Here is a 20,223-nt window from a genome sequence, read left to right on the forward strand (position 1 = left end):
TGATTCACTACATCTTGTATCCGGTTAGAAGGTTAGTTCTAACCGATTAGATCAATACACACATAATGATGCATCCTTCTATGACACTTCATAATTGGTTAGGAGAACCCAAGTAACCGATTACCTTCGCTCAAACATAATACAATTTTCTTGGCTAATGATGCAACTGGTTAGAAGAAGCTATGTAATCGGTTATCTTCACTTGAACAAAATAATACTTTTTCTTGGCCAATGATGTAACTGGTTAGGAGAACCCATGTGACTGGTTATGTTCGCTTAAACAGAATGTCACTTCTCTTAGCCAATGATGTAACCGGTTAGGAAGTCTTCTCTGCTTGAGTAGTTGGTCTTAAACTGAAAGAGTCCCCTAGCTGTTGTAACCGGTTAGGAAAAATCCTGCAATTGGTTAGATGATATCCAATCTCATTTTCTCGAGTTCTTTAAAGGAGCTGAAACAGATCTGAACCTTGAGTATTTATTACTCCAATAGTTACTTACACATTTAATGCACTTCAACCAACTCCAACGGTCATATTTGAGCAATTAATGCACTTCATCTTCCTCCTTACTCTATAAAAAGTCAAGCATTGAAGAAGGCAAGTGCGCGGTTGAGAGAACATTTGAAATACTATTTAAAAGCATTTACTCTAGTATTTTTTATTCAACCATACTAGACTTGAGCTTTATTCTGATTCATTTATTACTCTAGTCTTGTGAGCTTGCATTTGTATATCTATCTTGAGAGAGATTCAATCTTGTAATTTCATCTACAAACTCTTCTATAAACTTGTAAGGGTTGGTGTGACCTAAAAAAGCCTAGGAGAAGGGTGTTCTCCTAGCAAGAAAGAGAAGCAAGGGCGTGCTTCATGTGAAGGTTTGCTCTCTACCATTAAGGAGAAGCTTTAATGGATTGGGAAGTCTCAAGAGGGATCTTGAGCCGAGGAGTAGGAATTTCCGAACCTCGCTAAAATCTCTGAGTCATTGTTTGCAATCTCTTATCCCTATCTCTCTTATATTTATGCTTTGTATGATTTATCTACCATAATTGTTTATAGCATATTTGTTGATTGGAAGTTAAATTTGTAAACTTAAAAAATTGCCCATTAACTCTATTCACCCCCCCTCTAGAGTCAATTAGTGTCTAACAATTGGTATCAGAGCCTAATCTCTAGTTAAAGATCTAATCATCTTAAAGAACGATCATGGCCAACTTTCATCAAGAAGACCAATCTAAAAATAGACCTCCTTGGTTTGATGGAAACAATTATAATTATAGGAAAATCAAAATGAGAGCATTTCTAAGGGGCCTAGATATCGACGCTTGGAAAGCCACCAAACAAGATGATCATATTCCAACCAAAGTTGTTGAAGGTAAAGCGGTTCCCAAAACCGATGATGAGTGGACCCCAAATGAGCGTAGGCTTGTTCAATGTAATGTCATGGCTATCACAAATCTCTATTGTGCTCTAAGCAAAGACGAGTTCAATAGAGTTTCGGATTGTGAAATGGCCAAAGAGATTTGGAATAAACTTGAAATTACATATGTTGGCACTAGTCATGTTAAGGAATCTAAAATGAACATGCTTATCCATGAATATGAATTATTTACCATGAACAACAAAGAAATAATAAGTGAAATGTATTCTCGCTTTACCAACATTGTCAATACTTTGAAGGCTCTTGGGAAGTCATATACAACTTCCGAAAATGTGAGAAAAATTCTCAGGTCTTTGCCTAAGAATTGGGAGGCTAAGAAAACCGCTATTCAAGAAGCCAAAAATCTCAACACACTTCCTATTGATGAGCTCATTGGTTCCTTGATGGCATATGAGCTAGAAATGAATGATAGAGATGACAACAAAGAAGTCCACAAGAAAGATCTAGCTCTTCAAGCCACTACCAAAGAAGTTGAAGTTGAGAAAGCTCTTGACAATGAAGAAGAAGAAGAAATTGCACTCATCACCAAAACCGTGAGAAGAGTCCTTTAAATGAAGAAGTATAAACAGAGTAACAATCTAAAAAGAAATGGCTCCACAAGTGAGCAAGGAAAAAGAGAAGCACCTACTTATTTTTATTATGGAAAATCGGGGCATTTCAAATTGGATTGCTATACATATAAAAATGAAAAGGAACGGAAAAAGAAAGCACAAGCCATGCGTGCTACATGGGAGGATGATGATTCAAATGGATCCGGAAGTGATGATGAACTCAATGAATTGGTCAATCTTTGCCTTATGGTCGATGAAGATGAGGTAAACTCTAACCATGACTCATTTAACTTAGAAACTACTTATGATGAATTAGTTGATGCTCACAATTATTTGCTTGATGCTTTTAAAGAATTGCATGACGAATTAGGTAAGATGGTTCAAAAGTGTGCAAGTCTTAAAAGAGAAAAATATATTATCGTTCAAAAGCTTGAAAAGTCTCTTCTTGAAAATGAAGCATTGAAAAAGGAAAATGAATGTGAGTTAGCTAAAGAACTTGCATCTATTGATTTAGTTTCCGAAAATAGGTCTTTGAAAATCATAATTGAGGATCAAATTGAGACTTTAGCCAAGTTCACAAAAGGTAGAGAAAATTTAAGTCTTATGCTTGGTAAGCAAAAAAATGCTTATGCTAAGGATGGGCTTGGATATGACCCCTACAACAAAGATTCTTGTTTGATAAAGGAAAAAAAAACCTTTGAACGACTATTTTGTTAAAAATTCCTTTCAAAATCCAAAATGTAAATATTGTAAAAGGTTAGGACATAAGATTAATCATTGTCCCATTAGGCCATGCAAGACAAAAGAGATTTGGGTTATTAAAGGAATATATATGCTTCTTCCTAACTCCCATGGACCCAAGAAAAGGTGGGTACCAAAAGAAGATTATTTAAATTCCTTTTGTGGGGTTGCTTGAAGAACTTATCATCATCCAAGGACAAGCGGTTCCTAGATAGTGGATGCTCAAGACATATGACAGGAGATCGCTCAAAATTTTTCTCTCTATCAAACCTCATAGAGGAGGGAGCGTCAAGTTTGGAGACAACTCAAAAGGCAAGGTCATTGGTATTGGATCTATTGGTATCTCTTTTTCCCTATCTATTGATGATGTGTTACTTGTCAAAGGTTTAAAACATAACTTGCTTAGTATTAGTCCACTATGTGACAAAGTATATGATGTGCTATTTAAATTTAATAAATGCATTGTTAAAAAGGAAAATAGTGAAGTGTTTCATGCTCTTAGAAATGGAAATCTCTATAATTTTCTTCTATGTGAATTGCATGATCAAGATGTTAAGTGCTTTGTATCTTCAAATGAAAATAGTTGGTTGTGGCTATTTGTTCTATTGGTTTTGCTCTTTTAATGTCAAAAGAACAAGTGGTTTGATGTGCTATCTACTAAGGACTATTCACAAGGGCATAAAGGGCATTTATGTCATTCTATAGAAGTATATGGTCAGCCTATATTTTTCTAAGATAGTGCATTATGTATTAGAGCTGATAGGTAAAATTCTAAGGACTTAAATGTGGTTGCAAAATAGTATGTGACATGTGGAGTCTTCAAGGGCAGCATTGACAATTCAGCACTGTGAATAGCTTGCTGCCACGTGGCCTTGTGGTCCTGCAGTGAGAGAGGAGTACATATATTCATTGGCTAGTGATGAATAGGATCTTATCCACACTAGGGTTCTGGAATGAACACTATAAAGGTGCTGCTATGAGCATTGTGCAGGTCTGCCTCTTTTGAAAAAGCCAAAGGGCTGAAAATGAGCTGAAAAATGAAGAACTCTCGAGAGATCATATGAAGACATTTTTGTGAGAATTTAATCTCTCAAGAGAGCCTATTTAATCCTGAAAAGTCTATTAGCAAATGTATATAATTTGAAGATGAAGAATGATGCTGATGGATGCTGAATTTATGATGCAAATTGAAATATAAGAAGGCTTAAATCTGCTGTAGTCGATTCTTGAGCTGAAACAAGGTTTGAGCATATGTGCTTTATCATTTCACAGCTTCTATGAGGGTCCTCAAGTGTATATCACTGCTACTATAAGTTTCAGTATCTCAAACCTGTTACATTCAGTTTTCTACTGCTATAAAGTCTTGACTATGAACTGTGAATGTGATTGTCCTTCTGAGATTTAAGTTTATAATGTCTGAGCATACTTAAATTTTTTATTAGAGGTTGCTTAAGTTGAGTAGAAGTCAGAGAATTGACATATAGTAATTTTGGTATGGTGAACCACACAAAGTTGAGCTGAAAAAGTTTACAAGGCTGGTTTGAGAGTTGAAATTGTAATATATGTGTATGGTTGATATGCTATTCATCTAAGAATATCTATACTGTTAATATACACTTAAGAGGGTCGAAATCCAGTGCTTTGTAGTGGTGAAATACCAAGTTTGCCCTCGAAATAGTGCTGCTGCAGAATTTGTTTTGTAAAGCCTTCATTGAACTCTTTTGAGCTTCAAATTTGTATTAACCTGCTGTAAACTGTGAAGTATTATTGTGAGCAAGTTTTATATGATGATAGAAAGCTGTGGGAATTAAATTCAAGATGGTTCAGTCTCAAATTTACAGTTTTACCCCTGGAAACCAGAATATTGCAGTTACACTCTTCAGGACAATTACAATTTATTATTTAGCTGCTGTTTGAGCTGTAGGGTTGAGCCCTAGTTCATTTATCTTATCCCAGCTTTAAACTAAGTGTAATTCATTATTTTCAAGATGAGAGAGCCCCTGGTTGTTGTGGATATGAAGCTTCATAAGGCAGTGTCTAGTTAGAACTGAAAATCAGGTTTTAAACCGTAAAAGTGGTTGTGGTGAGCAACTATTGTGATATCTTGCTGTTCTATTCTTATCAATCATTTGGGCAAGTGTATTTAGGCTATTGACTGGGGGAGTGAAGTTTGAGCTGTTTGTCGAGCTAGTTTACAGTTTTACCCTTTGAAGCTACAAAGCTAGGGTTTGTTGAGGTTGAGGCTGTTTAAGTGATTGCATTGAGCTACCTTACTTGTTTATCTATCTTCATCAATTAAGCAAGTGTAATTTAGTGATATACAGCTTTGGGAGCCATTCACAGGCCTAAACAAAAGCTACATTGTGAAGAGACCATTCTACCCTTGAGATTGTGGTTTAAGTCTTTTGTGAAGTGTCATTGTTACATCTTGCTCCAAGTTGAGCAGGGTTATATGAAGATATCAAGGCTATGGGTGACAAGTGCAGGTCAGTTCTGAAGCTACAAAGTGAAGTTACTTTTTTACCCTTTGTTTTAGGGTTCATCTCATTGTGCACTTAATGTGATCTACCTTGCTGAGCTTATTGAAGAAGACATTTGTGCAAGTGTTATTTGGCTATACAGAGCTGTAGAAGTCCATTGCAGGCCATTCTTGGAGATGCATTGTGAAGTTACTTCATTACCCTTGATTTTAGGTTTTTTGCCTTGTGGGAGCTATTTTGTTCTACCTTGCTTATCTAATTGTGTATTCCATACAAGCAAGTGTAATTGACTTATTCAAGGTTGTGGGAACCTAGTTTGATCATCAAGTGAAGCTGCATTGTGAGTTGACAGATCTATCCCTCTATTACAGAAAAGTGAAGTTAGGGTTTCTTGTGTTGCTTAGGCTGTGTATTCATTCTTATCTTGTGTTGCTGCTTAAGTATTCTGTATTTGGTGTGTTAACACCTTCTTTCATTTTTGATTAGCTCTTGGGAGCTTTTATGTCCAAGCATAGGGGCTGTGGACTGGGGGAGTGCCTGTGTGCACATTGTTGATCTTATGTGTGTATAGAGGGAGTGAAAGTCAGTGTCCTAGTGAGTACAAGGTGGTTGGAAAGTGGGGCAACTGAGTGAGTAACTACTTGTATGCAACAAGTGAAGATAGTGAGCTAGTGAGTGTGGATTGGTTGTGAAAGCTAGTATCTATTCTTGTTCAAGGGTGTGTGCAGTGAGTGAGATATCTGAGTGTGTAACAAGGTTCATACTACTACTGGAGGCATTTATTGGCTGAGGCCAAGAACCAAGGTTTTTCCCTTTTGAAAGGGTTTCCTTGTATATCTTGTGTTATGTGCTTATTGTGTGTTTGATTGGTATTGTTAATTGAAAAGCAAAAGGTTTAGTAAGACCAATTCGCCCCCCCTCTTGGTCTAACAAGTGGTATCAGAGCTCTGGTCTGTAATTCTAAGGACTTAACAATCTTATAGTAAAGACTTGGGTTAATGGAAGAAGGTCAATACATTCACCAAGCTCCTTTGTTTGATGGTGCTGATTTTGACACTTGGAAAATCAAGATTAAAGCATATCTAATGTCACAATCCTATGATGTGTGGCATGCTGCCACAAAAGGGGTATCTAGTCCCAATGAAGAAGAATTATCAAATGATTCAAGGGCAAGACAGATTCTATTTAGTGGTCTCAAGTACAATGAACTGATTAAGGTTGAAAACTATCAATCCTCCAAGGATATGTGGGACTCACTCAATTCAATATATGATGTCAATGATGGCTTTGAAGTTCCTGAATCATTCAATGGTGTAAGAACTACTATGGCAAATCAATGGTATAAAGGTGAAGCTCAAAGAAATGTGGATGAAGAGAATATTTGTATTGAAGCCTTCAAGTGTTCAACTTTGCTCTCCTTCTCTCTTATTGTGTTCAACACTATTATGCTAAAGTCAAAGGAATTCCTATGGAAGAAGATAATAGAAGATGAAAGTCCTCCAATGCTTGTGATAAATGAAATGGAATATGAGAAAGATTCAGCTGATAAGGTGAATTCTGTTGTTGATTCACTCAAACACAAGAAGAAAGGGGTAGAAGTTTCATTAACAAGGTGTTCATCCTCTCATGTCTTACAAGAAAGATGGAAGAAAGTCTTTAACAGAAGGTACAAGAAACATTTCATTAAGATCAAAATGATGAAGCCAGCTTGGAAGCTATCTTCAATGAAGCTGTTAATGCATACAATTCCTAGGATCTGTAATGTAAAAAGGAAATGGATTTGGGATGATAATTGCTTAAGTCTTTTGAAGATAAGGATAGAACCTCAAACTCAATGCACTAGTGAAGAAAAATCAAGACTATCAAAGTTTGAAATCTCTTACACAAGAAATTACTGGCCTCACTATTCTATAAATTCAAGAACTCTCAAGGTTGAATTAATTCTAAAATCCACTCAGCTTCAAAGCTTTACAAGACCACCTCCTCTCAGAGACAAGGGTTTCCATGATCATTGTATGTTCATTGTTTTCCAACTTCACAACTCTATAAGACCTCCTCTCCTCAGAGACAAGATCTTCAGTTATTGGTGAATGTCTTTTGTTGTTGTTTTGCTGGTTCTGTTACTTGGTTTGAAAGAACAAATGGACTTGAAATTTGGTCTGTAGCTCAGACAAATTAAGGACAAGTAAGAGTATCTGGGGTGTCTTTATCTTTAAAAAGGTCTTACACATTCTTTCTTGAGTTGGTATCAATTTTCATATCTCAAATCTGCCTTATTCTTCAATATCTGGTGCATAGCTGCTGTGTATGTGCTTATTTGTTTTTCATCTTGATCTTACATGATTCATTAACATTTGATCATGTTTAAAATGGTATATCAAGGATGTACAACCTATTATTCATCTCAGTATGTTAGCCCTACATATATTGCACTGAAAAACCCTTGTGTTTTAAGGTTTTGGACTGATTTATCTTAAAGTTGTGAGGGAACTTTGATGCACTTGTTATCTATGTACTGAACATCATTCAAGCAAGTTTATATTTTTTATTCAAGTCTGAAGAGATTGAATTAAGGGTTGTGTAGCCTCAAACTTTCAAATTTGCCCTTTGACAGTAGGCTCCTGCTGTAACTACCTTTGAACAGGGTTTTAGGTTGTAATATATGTATATATATTGATGTGCTAGACATCTGGGCCCTTGTGTGAAGATCAGTGAAGTGTGTGAGAATATCTTCCAAGCCTGTGACATTGTAAAATACCATTTGTACCCTCAAAATAGACGTATCACAACAGCAACAAAACAGAACCTGTAGTGAGCTGTTTGGTATCTGTATCTAAAGTGAGAGCTAAGAACTGAAATTATTCTACATTGTTCTGTCACTGTGATCCTCCTCATAGCATATGTAGAAAGGTGATAAAAGTTTGTGAGAACTAAATTCAAGCCTGGAACAGTGTTCAATTTCAACTTTACCCTTCAGTTGAGACATTATGCAGAAATTGTGTTTAGAGACTAAAACTATTATATCATGCATGGATCTTTGTACTAAACATCTTAGCTTCTGTATAATGATGGTTCAAGGTTCAAAGATTATTGTTTAGGCCTAAGGATCTGCAAAATTCCATTTATTTCCTTGGATCCTTAATATCACAAGTCTATTATTTACTGAAAATTGGCTGAAGTACACTATCAGTGTTGGTCCTTACTGAATTCAATATGTCAAGCTTCTGAATTAGTATTTAACCCTCTTCGAAGTTCAGAATTTGAAAGTGTTTGTCCCTATGCCCTTTTGAATTTCAATGTCAAAAAGAGGGAGAATTGAAACTAGAAGAGAGTGTTTGGGGGCTTTGGGGTTTTTGACATTAAAAGGCAAAAGGGGTAGATTGTTTGTTCTATTGGTTTTGCTCTTTTAATGTCAAAAGAACAAGTGGTTTGATGTGCTATCTACTAAGGACTATTCACAAGGGCATAAAGGGCATTTATGTCATTCTACAGAAGTATATGGTCAACCTATATTTTTCTAAGATAGTGCATTGTGTATTAGAGCTGATAGGTAAAATTCTAAGGACTTAAATGTGGCTGTAAAACAGTATGTGACATGTGGAGTCTTCAAGGGCAGCATCGACAATTCAGCACTGTGAATAACTTGCTACCACGTAGCCTTGTGGTCCTGCAGTGAGAGAGGAGTACGTATATTCATTGGCTAGTGATGAATAAGATCTTATCCATACTAGGGTTTTGGAATGAACACTATAAAGGTGCTCTATGAGCATTGTGTAGGTCTGCCTCTTTTGAAAAAGCCAAAGGGCTGAAAATGAGCTGAAAAATGAAAAACTCTCGAGAGACCATATGAAGACATTTTTGTGAGAGTTTAATCTATCAAGAGAGCCTATTTAATCCTGAAAATTCTACTAGCAAATGTATACAATTTGAAGATGAAGAATGATGCTGATAGATGCTGAATTCATGATGCAAATTGAAGTATAAGAAGGCTCAAATTTGCTGTGGTCGATTCTTGAGCTGAAACAAGGTTTGAGCATATGTGCTTTATCATTTCACAGCTTCTATGAGGGTCCTCAAGTGTATATCACTGCTGCTGTAAGTTTCAGTATCTCAGAGCTGTTATATTCAGTTTTCTGCTGCTATAAAGTCTTGATTATAAACTGTGAATGTGATTGTCCTTCTGAGATTTAAGTTTATAATCTCTGAGCATACTTAAATTTCTTATTGGAGGTTGCTTAAGTTGAGTAGAAGTCAAAGAATTGACATATAGTAATTCTGGTATGGTGAACCATACAAAGTTGAGCTGAAAAAGTTTACATGGCTGGTTTGAGAGTTGAAATTGTAATATATGTGTATGGTTGATATGTTATTCATCTAAGAATATCTATACTATTAATATACACTTAAGAGGGTCGAAATCCAGTGCTTTGTAGTGGTGAAATACCAAGTTTGCCCTCGAAATAGTGCTGCTGCAGAATTTGTTTTGTAAAGCCTTCATTGAACTATTTTGAGCTTCAAATTTGTATTAACCTGCTGTAAACTGTGAAGTATTATTGTGAGCAAGTTTTATATGATGATAGAAAGCTGTGGGAATTATATTCAAGATGGTTCAGTCTCAGATTTACAGTTTTACCCCTGGAAACCAGAATATTGCAGTTGCACTCTTCAAGACTGTTACAATTTGTTATTTAGCTACTGTTTGAGCTGCAGGGTTGAGCCCTAGTTCATTTATCATGTCCCAGCTTTAAACTAAGTGTAATTCATTATTTTCAAGATGAGAGAGCCCCTGGTTGTTGTGGATATGAAGCTTCATAAGGCAGTGTCTAGTTAGAACTGAAAATCAGGTTTTAAACCTTAAAGTGGCTGTGGTGAGCAACTATTGTGATATCTTGCTGTTCTATTCTTATCAATCATTTGGGCAAGTGTATTTAGCCTATTGACTGGGGGAGTGAAGTTTGAGCTGTTTGTTGAGCTAGTTTACAGTTTTACCCTTTGAAGCTACAAAGCTAGGGTTTAGTGAGGTTAAGGCTGTTTAAGTGATTGCATTGAGCTACCTTGCTTGTTTATCTATATTCATCAATTGAGCATGTGTAATTTAGTGATATACAGCTTTGGGAGCCATTCACAGGCCTAAACAGAAGCTACATTGTGAAGAGACCATTCTACCCTTGAGATTGTGGTTTAAGTCTTTTGTGAAGTGTCATTGTTACATCTTGCTCCAATCATTGTGAATCTTGTTGAGCAGGGTTGTATGAAGATATCAAGGCTGTGGGCGACAACTGTAGGACAGTTCTGAAGCTACAAAGTGAAGTTACTTCGTTACCCTTGGTTTTAGGGTTTATCTCATTGTACACTTAATGTGATCTACCTTGCTGAGCTTATTGAATAAGACATTTTTGCAAGTGCTATTTGGCTATACAGAGCTGTGGAAGTCCATTGCAGGCCATTCTTGGAGCTGCATTGTGAAGTTACTTCATTACCCTTGATTTTAGGGTTTTTGCCTTGTGGGAGCTATTTTGTTCTACCTTGCTTATCTAATTGTGTATTCCATACAAACAAGTGTATTTGACTTATTCAAGGCTGTGGGAACCTATTTTGATCATCAAGTGAAGCTGCATTATGAGTTGACAGATCTACCCCTCTATTGCAGAAAAGTGAAGCTAGGGTTTCTTGTGTTGCTTAGGCTGTGTATTCATTCTTATCTTGTGTTGCTGCTTAAGTATTCTATATTTGGTGTGTTAACACCTTCTTTAATTGTTGATTAGCTCTTGAGAGCTTTTATGTCCAAGCATAGGGGCTGTGGACTGGGGGAGTGCCTGTGTGCACATTGTTGATCTTGTGTGTGTATAGAGGGAGTGAAAGTCAGTGTCCTAGTAAGTACAAGGTGGTTGGAAAGTGGGGCAGCAGAGTGAGTTATTACTTGTATACAGCAAGTGAAGATGGTGAGTTAGTGAGTGTAGATTGGTTGTGAAAGCTAGTATCTATTCTTGTACAAGGGTGTGTGCAGTGAGTGAGATATTTGAGTGTGTAACAAGGTTCATACTACCTGTAGTGCATGTCAAATTGGCTAACAAATTAAGTCTTCATTTAAAAGAAAAAAAGACATAACTTCATCAAGACGACTGGAATTAATTCATATGGACCTATTTGGTCCCAAAAAAGTAGCTAGCCTCGGTGGAAAACTCTATGCATTTGTGATTGTTGATTATTTCTCTAGATTCACTTGGGTATTTTTCCTCTCACGCAAAAATGAGTCTCACACTATTTTTTCTAAATTTTGTAAAAGAGTTGAAAATGAAAAGGAATGCTCCATTAGAAGTGATAGAGGGAGAGAATTTGAAAACCAAGATGTTGAACGATTCTATGACGAAAATGGTTACAATCATAATCTTTTGGCTCCTAGAACTCCTCAACAAAATGGAGTTGTTGAAAGAAAGAATAGATCTCTTCAAGAAATGGCTAGGACTATGCTGAACGAATATAAATCACCTAGATCTCTATGGGCCGAAGCCGTTAGTACCTCATGCTCTGTCATTAATAGAGTCGTTATTAGAAAACTTCTCAACAAAACTCTTTACGAACTCTGGAACAAAAGGAAGCCAAACATTGGCTATTTTAAAGTTTTCGGATGTAAATGCTTTGTGCTTAATGATAAAGATAATCTAGGAAAATTTGAGCCTAAATCAAATGAAGGAATTTTCTTAGGTTATTCTTCTCGTAGTAAAGCATTCAGAGTGTTCAACAAAAGAACACTCGTGGTTGTCGAGTCTATATATGTTGTTTTTGATGAATCTCCCTTGCCCCTTCCTAAATGTTCATTGGATGATAATGAGGATGTAATGGAAACTGAAAAGAGCATTGAAAATCTTGATATAAACAATCCATCTTTTGAAGATCTCCCCAAAGATGATTCAAAAGAAAGTCATCCTCATAATGCCACACTTCCTAAGGATTGGAAGCAAGTACCTAATCATCCAATAAATTAAATTATTGGTGATCCATCCAAAGGTGTCAGTACAAGATCTCAAATTAGTGACATATGCAATTATGTGGCTTTTGTTTCCCAACTTGAACCAAAAAATGTGCTTGAAGCCAAAAATGATGAGTCTTGGATAATGGCTATGCAAGAAGAACTTAACCAATATGAAAGAAATGAAGTTTGGAAATTGGTTCCTAGACCTAAAAATAAAACTATCATTGGCACAAAATGGGTATTTAGGAACAAAAAGGATGAATCGGGAATTATTGAAAGGAACAAGGCTAGACTTGTTGCTCAAGGATATAATCAAGAAGAAGGAATTGACTATGATGAAACCTTTGCTCCCGTAGCTAGACTTAAAGCTATTAGAATGCTTCTTGCATTTGCTTCCCATAAAAACTTTAAGCTATATCAAATGGATGTAAAGAGTGCTTTCCTAAATGGTTTTATTGAGGAAGAAGTGCATGTCGAACAACCACCAGGTTTTGAAAGCTATGATCATTCTAACCATGTTTACAAATTGTCAAAAGCATTGTATGGTTTAAAACAAGCGCCAAGAGCTTGGTACGAGAGATTAAGTGGCTTTTTACTTGAAAATGGTTTTAATAGAGGAAAAATTGATAACACTCTTTTTACTAAAACCATTGATGGTAGTCTATTAATTATTCAAATATATGTTCATGATATTATTTTTGGATCATCCAATAGAGTATTTTATGAAAAGTTTGCCTATGTTGATGATATATCATCCAATAGATGATATTATTCAAATATATGTTGATGATATATGTTAATTATTCAATAGATCCTCTAGTATGCAAAATGAGTTTGAAATGAGCATGATGAGTGAACTTACATTATTTCTAGGATTGCAAATCAAATAAGCACTTGATGGCATTTTTATTTGTCAATCCAAGTCTGTTAAAGATTTGCTAAAGAAATTTGGCTTGGAGGAAGTCAAACATGCCAAAACCCCCATAAGTTAATCTTTGAAACTTGATAAAGATGAGAAAGGTAAAGATGTGGATATTAAAAAGTATAGAGGCATGATTGGTAGTCTTCTATATTTGACTGCAAGTAGTCCGGATATAATGTTTAGCATATGCTTATGTGCTAGATTCCAATATTGTCCCAAAGAATCACATCTATGTGCTGTTAAAAGAATTTTCGTTATTTATGTGGTACTATTAATTTAGGTTTATGATTTCCTAGTCATACTTCCTTTGATCTCATAAGCTATTCGGATGTCGACTTTGCTGGGTGCAAAATTGATAGAAAAAGTACTAGTGGCACTTTCCATTTTCTTGGTCATTCACTTGTCTCATGGTCATGCAAGAAACAGAACTCTGTTGCACTATCCACGAAATAGGCCAAATATATCACTGCTGGAAGCAGTTGTGCTTAAGCTCTTTACATCAAGTGATAACTTGAGGACTATGGTGTTTTCTTTGACCACATTCCAATCAAATACGACAACACTAGTGCTATTCGCATTTCCAAAAATCCCATTCAGCATTCACGAACCAAACATATAGAATTCCATTATCATTTTCTTAGAGATCATGTCGCAAAAGGAGACATTGAACTTGTTTTTGTCAATTCAGACAAGCAATGGACTGATATCTTTACCAAACCTCTTCAAGAAGATAGTTTTCTTGCCATTTGAAGAGAACTGGGAATGACAAATATCTCTGAAATTTAATCTCACTGTGGTAAGTCATCTAACCGGTTACTAAACTGTCACGTCTCTAGACCGTAGTCCGAATTGTGAACACCACACAAACAATCACAGTCTCAAAATCAAGAATATCCCTGTAACCTATCTTAACCACACATCCACCTATCTATTTTCCTTTACAAAATAAGACTGAAAATAAATAGATAAGATGCAAATATTACAACTTTAAAGTTTTAAAGTCTGAAAGAACATTTATTACATGCCAGGAAAATTCTAAAGAAATATAATACAAAACATAGTCAATTATACAGAATGAAAACATGACAACACCAGCCCTGACTCTGTCTAAAGCTAAGGAGGGACACCCTCCACACCATCCATGCTATGGCCTGAAAAGATGTGAATAAAATAGGAATGAGCAATCACAGCTCAGCAGAAATTACTTAAAGCGCACTCCTTAATACCTCCGTGAATCCAAACAAAGAATAGATAAAGGATAATGGGATCATATAAACTCAGGAAAGAAATGATGTCATGTAAGATAATAAAATGAAGTGCCATGCAATGCGAATGCTAATGCTAATCCCACTGACACTTCTCACTTTCCCAAAATCCCATTTCCATCACAAAAAAGTTAATGTAATCCCCCCAGGGCTACTCCCCAGTACCACGAGAAGAGAGTTGGTCATTTATCCCTGATACAAGGCCACTCCTTGTGATCATTTTGGGGTTCTAGTGACACAACTACGTGTAGAGCCACTCCCTACGTCTCCTCTAGATTTCCATTAACTGCACAGACAAGGCAACTCCTTGTCTGGTTTTAAAATTTTTGATTCAATTCCCTTTTCAAAACTCACGAATACAAGGCACCTCCCTGTTATCCAGATTTCAAAACCATTTAATGAAACATTTTCACTTTCCCTTTCATTCCAACATCATCCCCATGCTAATGTGATATGCATGTACATTTGTATAACATGATATACGGATAATGGAATGAATATGGAAATCTCAACTCATATACAATATCATGGTATTGCATTTTAATCCACACACAAGCATGGTAAATTAACAGGCTAATTAATCCATGGTTGTATCACATAAGAAGCATCCTTTCTAACTCACATTTACCACATAACAACATAAACAGTGCTTAATAACATTTAAAAAATCAAGTACAAAACTTCCCATTTCAAGAAATATCATAACAACCAATATTCTAATTTTTAAGTAGCAGCCTATGTTTACAAGGTCATAACTTTTTCCACAGTTGGAATCGAAGGCTGAAATTGGTATCATTGGAAATCTTGTTTCAATCTAGTCAATTTAGACTCAAAAATCGCTCAATTTGGATTTAAAATGAGGAAGTTATGGTCAGTTAAAGTTCAGGTCGCTATGCAGGAAATTCTGCAGATTAAAGCGCGAACCTGGCAGCCTATGTTTACAGGGTCATAACTTTTTCCACAATTTCAATATAAGGCTAAAATTGGTATCATTGGAAAACTTGTTTTGAGCTAGTCAATTTAGACTCAAAAATCACTCAATTTGGACTTAAAATGAGGAAGTTATGATCCTTTGAAGTTCAGGTCGCTGTGATTCTAGAATTGTGAAAAACAAGTAGCAGCTTATGTTTGAAGCACAAAACACATAGAATTGATTCCTTAAAGGTAAAAAGTGTCAGAGTTAAGTAATCCTACCTCAAAGAAGCTTGAAAACCCTTGCAAGAACAATTTGAAGCAACTCCAAGAAGGAATCAAAGCCACCAACTTTGTAAAAATTGAAGAACACCTTTCTCTTTTGCAACCAAAACCCACTTCTTTCAAATAGATTTTAAAACCCCAGCAATGAAGCAATAATCACAACTTTGATACCAAAATGAAAACCATGATAGTAGGAAACTTTTTCATTCACAAGACATACAAAATTTCCAACAGAAGAGCCTTGAAATTGCATGTAAGTGAGATGGCAAAAATGAAGGAACAAAAGGGACGGAAGTTTGTTTTGGTTTCTGCAGAACTATATTTTGTTTCTATCTTTTGTTTTTGTTTCAATGCTAAACACAAGTCATCACTTACACACACAAAATGCAGCCATGTGTACCCCCAAGTGTCAAGCTCACAATTAAGCAAATGCATGACCAAGCAAAATGACCAAAAAGTCCTTCCATTATTTTCTAAATGCTAATTATGTCATTTGCATATTAAAAGTCTACTTTGCCCTTTACAAAATAATCAATTACCAAATATCCTATTTGCAAAACAAAAAGTCCATAATGCCCTTTATGAAATAAACAAATGACCTTTAATTAAATTAAACACACATTTGCAAAATAATCAAAATTCCGACAATAAAATAAAATGCATGAATGTCAAAATGACCGGAAAAATGATAAAAATGCAAGTGCTCACAATCTCCCCAACATCCAAGGATTTCGTCCCCAAAATCAAGTCGTACCTAGGGAAGAAAACAAACTCGGATACGCAGAACGAACATCCTGTTCCCGTTCCCACGTAGCCTCCTCAACACCGTGATGTCGCCACAAAACCTTCACAAGAGTCACCATTTTACCCCTTAACACTTTGTCCCGAGTGTCAAGAATCTGAACGGGTCCCTCCTCGTAAGCAACATCCTCATCAATGTCAACATCAACCCAACTCAAAACATGTGATGGATCCGGCTCATACTTCTGTAGCATCGAAACATGAAACACATTATGGACCCTGTCCATCTGTGGTGGCAATGCCAATCTGTAAGTAACCTCACCCACTCGGTCCAAAATCATAAATGGTCCATTGAAACGAGGTGACAACTTGCCACTCTTTCCAAACCGTAGCAATTCTTTTCATGGAGAAACCTTGAGAAACACGTGGTCTCCCACCTCAAAGGATAATGGCCGTCTCCGTCTATCTGCGTAACTTTTTTGTATGCTCTGAGCAGTCAACAACCGCTGCCAAATCAACTTAATCTTTTCAGTGGTTTCCAAGACAATGTCTTGCCCAAAGGCGGCTGTCTCACCCACCTCAGTCCAACAAACAAAAGAACGACAAGGCCTACCATACAACGCCTCAAAAGGTGCCATCTCAATGCTCGACTGATAGCTATTGTTGTAGGCAAACTCAATAAGAGGAAAATGATCTTCCCAACTACCACCAAAATCAAGTACACAGGCCCGAAGCATATCTTCCAAGATCTAGATAGTATGCTCCGACTGGCCGTCCGTCTGAGGATGAAATGTCTTACTGAAATGCAACGGTGAACCAAACGGTGCATGAAGCCCTACCCAGAACTTCAATGTGAACTTGACATCCCTGTTCGAAACAATGGACAATGGAACCCCATGCAATCTGACGATCTCTCTAACATACAATCTGCCAAGTGCCTCAACAAAATCTATCGCCTTAACAGGCAAAAAGTGAGTAGTCTTAATCAATCTGTCAATAATGACCCAAACAGACTCATTACCCCTCTGTGACCTCGGAAGTCCTGTCACAAAATCCATACAATACACTCCCATTTCCACTATGCTACTGGCAATGGCTGCAATAAACCTGCAGGCCTCTGATGCTCTACCTTTACCTGCTGACAGGTAAGACATCTAGCAACAAACTGAGCTACATCTACCTTCATCCCATTCCACCAATACTGGCATCTCAAATTATGATACATTTTCGTACCACCTGGATGCACAGTAAAACGAGAAGTGTGAAACTCCCGTAACACATCCTCCCGACAAACCGTAGGAACCACAAGCAAACCTCTGAACCATAAACCACCATCTGTGTGTAAAGTCCAGTCCTTTACTGTGTCCCCACCTGAAATTAACTGATGAATGGAAGCTAAATGTGAGTCATGTCTCTGTGCCTCAATCACTCGTGTAACAAGAGTAGGTTGAACCACAAGACTAAACAGAAAAGTTGTCTCACAACCAACACTGTCATCACAACACTGTAATCCTATCTCTGCCAGATCCTCCAACATCTTCCATTTCAGAATGGCTAACCCAGCCAAAACTCTATGAGATTTCCGGCTTAAGGCATCTGCTGCCACATTTGCCTTACCCGGATGATACTGCAAATCAAATTCATAATCTTCCAAATACTCAACCCATTGCCTCTGTCTGTTATTCAAGTCCTTCTGAGAGAAAAGGTACTTGAGACTTTTCTGATCCAAGAACACCTCGAATCTTTCACCATACAAATAATGCCTCTAGCTTTTCAAAGCAAAGACAACTGCTGCCAACTCCAAGTCATGAGTGGGATAGTTAAGCTCGTGAATCTTTAACTGTCTAGATCCATAAGCCACTACCTTACCACCATGCATCAACACACAACCCAAACCATCCCGAGAAGCATCATAAAAGACAACATAACCCAAGCCATGCTCAGGTATCACCAATACTGGAGATGTAGTCAATCTAGTCTTCAATTCCTGAAAAGATGACTCACAAGCTTCAATCTAATCAAATCTGATCCCTTTTGGGTCATCCAAGTCATAGGAACGGCAAAGCGAGAAAAGTCCCTCACAAACCTGCAGTACTAACCCGCTAAGCCAAAAAAAACTTTGAATCTCATACACATTCTTAGGACATTCCCAATTCATAACTGCTTCTATCTTCGAAGGATCAACTGAAACCCCACTACCTGAAACAACATGTCCCAAAAACTTCACCTCGTGTAGCCAAAATTCACACTTTGAATACTTGGCATACAAATGGTGCTCTCTCAGCATCTGTAAAACCATCCTCAGATGGATCTCGTGATCCTCCCGAGATCGTGAATACACCAAAATGTCATCCACAAACACTAGCACAAACTGGTCCAGATATCTGTGAAAGACACGGTGCATCATATCCATGAATGCTGCTAGCGCATTAGTCAACCCAAAAGGCATCACAATAAATTTATAATGACCATACTGCGTACAAAAAGCGGTCTTCAGAATATCCTCATCCCGAACTCGTAACTGGTAATAACCAGATCTCAGATCAATCTTGGAAAAGCAAATAGCTCCCCTCAACTGATTAAATAAATCATCAATCCGTGGTAAAGGATATTTGTTCTTGACAGTTGCATGATTCAATTTCTGATTATCAATACACAACCTCATAGAACCATCATTTTTCTTTGCAACAACACTGGCGCGCCCCATGGTGAAACACTAGGCCGAATAAAACCCTTCAGCCTCAAATCATCCAACTACTTCTTTAATTCCTCCAGCTCTGCTAGTGCCATACGATACGGAGCCATAGAAATTGGCACAGTACCAGGCATTAAGTCAATCACAAACTCAACCTCTCTTCTGGGAGGTAAATCTGGTAAGTCATCCAAAAACATATCCAAGAAGTTACAAACAACTGACGGATAAACTACTCCCATATCACCATCTTCTTCAGCTAAAATGTTAGCTAAGAAGAAAGCACAACAGTCCCGACCACGAACACCATAACAAGCTGAAACTAGGGAATCACCCCGATCTCCCACAAACACAAAACAATCTCCCTCCGGCGTACACACTGAAACTCTACCAAGGAAGTAATCAATCGTGGCACGAAATGATGATAACCAATCCATCCCAAGAATGACGTCAAACCCTGTCATCTCAAGAAAGATAAGATCAAAAACCAAAGTCCGCCCAGCAATCACAATGGTGCAATCCCACACCATTCTGCTCACAACTAATGAACCACCGACCGACGTATCAACACACAACACTCGGTCCAGAAAACCAACCTCCAATCCTGATGTAAATGTAAATGTGCATGAAGTGAATGAATGAGATACACCAGAATCAAATAAAATGCGAGCCCAAGATCCAAATACTGGAAACATACCCCTCACTACTGACGGTCTCGAAGATAACTCAGGAAGTGCATACACTCTGCCCTGGGATGCCTGAGCCTGTGAACCTCTGGCCTAAACCCCAGATTACTGACCAATCCCTGAAGAAGTACCCCTCCCAGCTGGTCTAGATCCCTGTGAAGACATGGCTGCCTGTGGTGGTCTAAACCCAGACTGTATTATAGTAGACTGAGATGGTCTCTGTTGTGTACCACGACCACTACCAGAACCTCTGCCTGAGCCACTAGTCCTCCTTGGATAGTCTCTAACCCTGTGGCCCTGCTGTCCACATCTAAAGCAAGCTCCAGTAGAAAAATACTGCGGACAATCAGACACATAATGGCCAGGCTACTGACATCCGAAACATATGACCTTACTCCTACCTGCTCCTGATGGTACGGAAGTAGAAGGAGTAGGTCAGCCTGACTACTGTCCTTCAGACCTAGATGAACTCCCTCTCTGCCTCTTGTTAGACTGACCCTCAGCCCCTGAACCACTGGCTCATCTTTGCTTCCACTAT

The 20,223-nt window shown here is 37.4% G+C and overlaps 1 protein-coding gene across 1 annotated transcript; it reads left to right on the top strand.

The window, feature by feature from the left end:
* Positions 1-3,976: 3,976 nt before the first annotated feature.
* Positions 3,977-11,317, top strand: LOC132300710 (uncharacterized). Its single transcript, XM_059797910.1, has 2 exons — positions 3,977-9,304; positions 10,455-11,317. The coding sequence occupies exon 1, from the start codon at positions 6,208-6,210 to the stop codon at positions 7,297-7,299; it is 1,092 nt and encodes a 363-aa protein (XP_059653893.1). The 5' UTR covers positions 3,977-6,207; the 3' UTR covers positions 7,300-9,304; positions 10,455-11,317.
* The last annotated feature ends 8,906 nt before the right edge of the window (positions 11,318-20,223 follow it).

This window comes from Cornus florida, unplaced genomic scaffold (assembly GCF_030987335.1).
Source record: "Cornus florida cultivar Cherokee Brave unplaced genomic scaffold, ASM3098733v1 CherokeeBrave_3.0.0_Hap2_Chr03, whole genome shotgun sequence".
NCBI lineage: Eukaryota > Viridiplantae > Streptophyta > Magnoliopsida > Cornales > Cornaceae > Cornus > Cornus florida.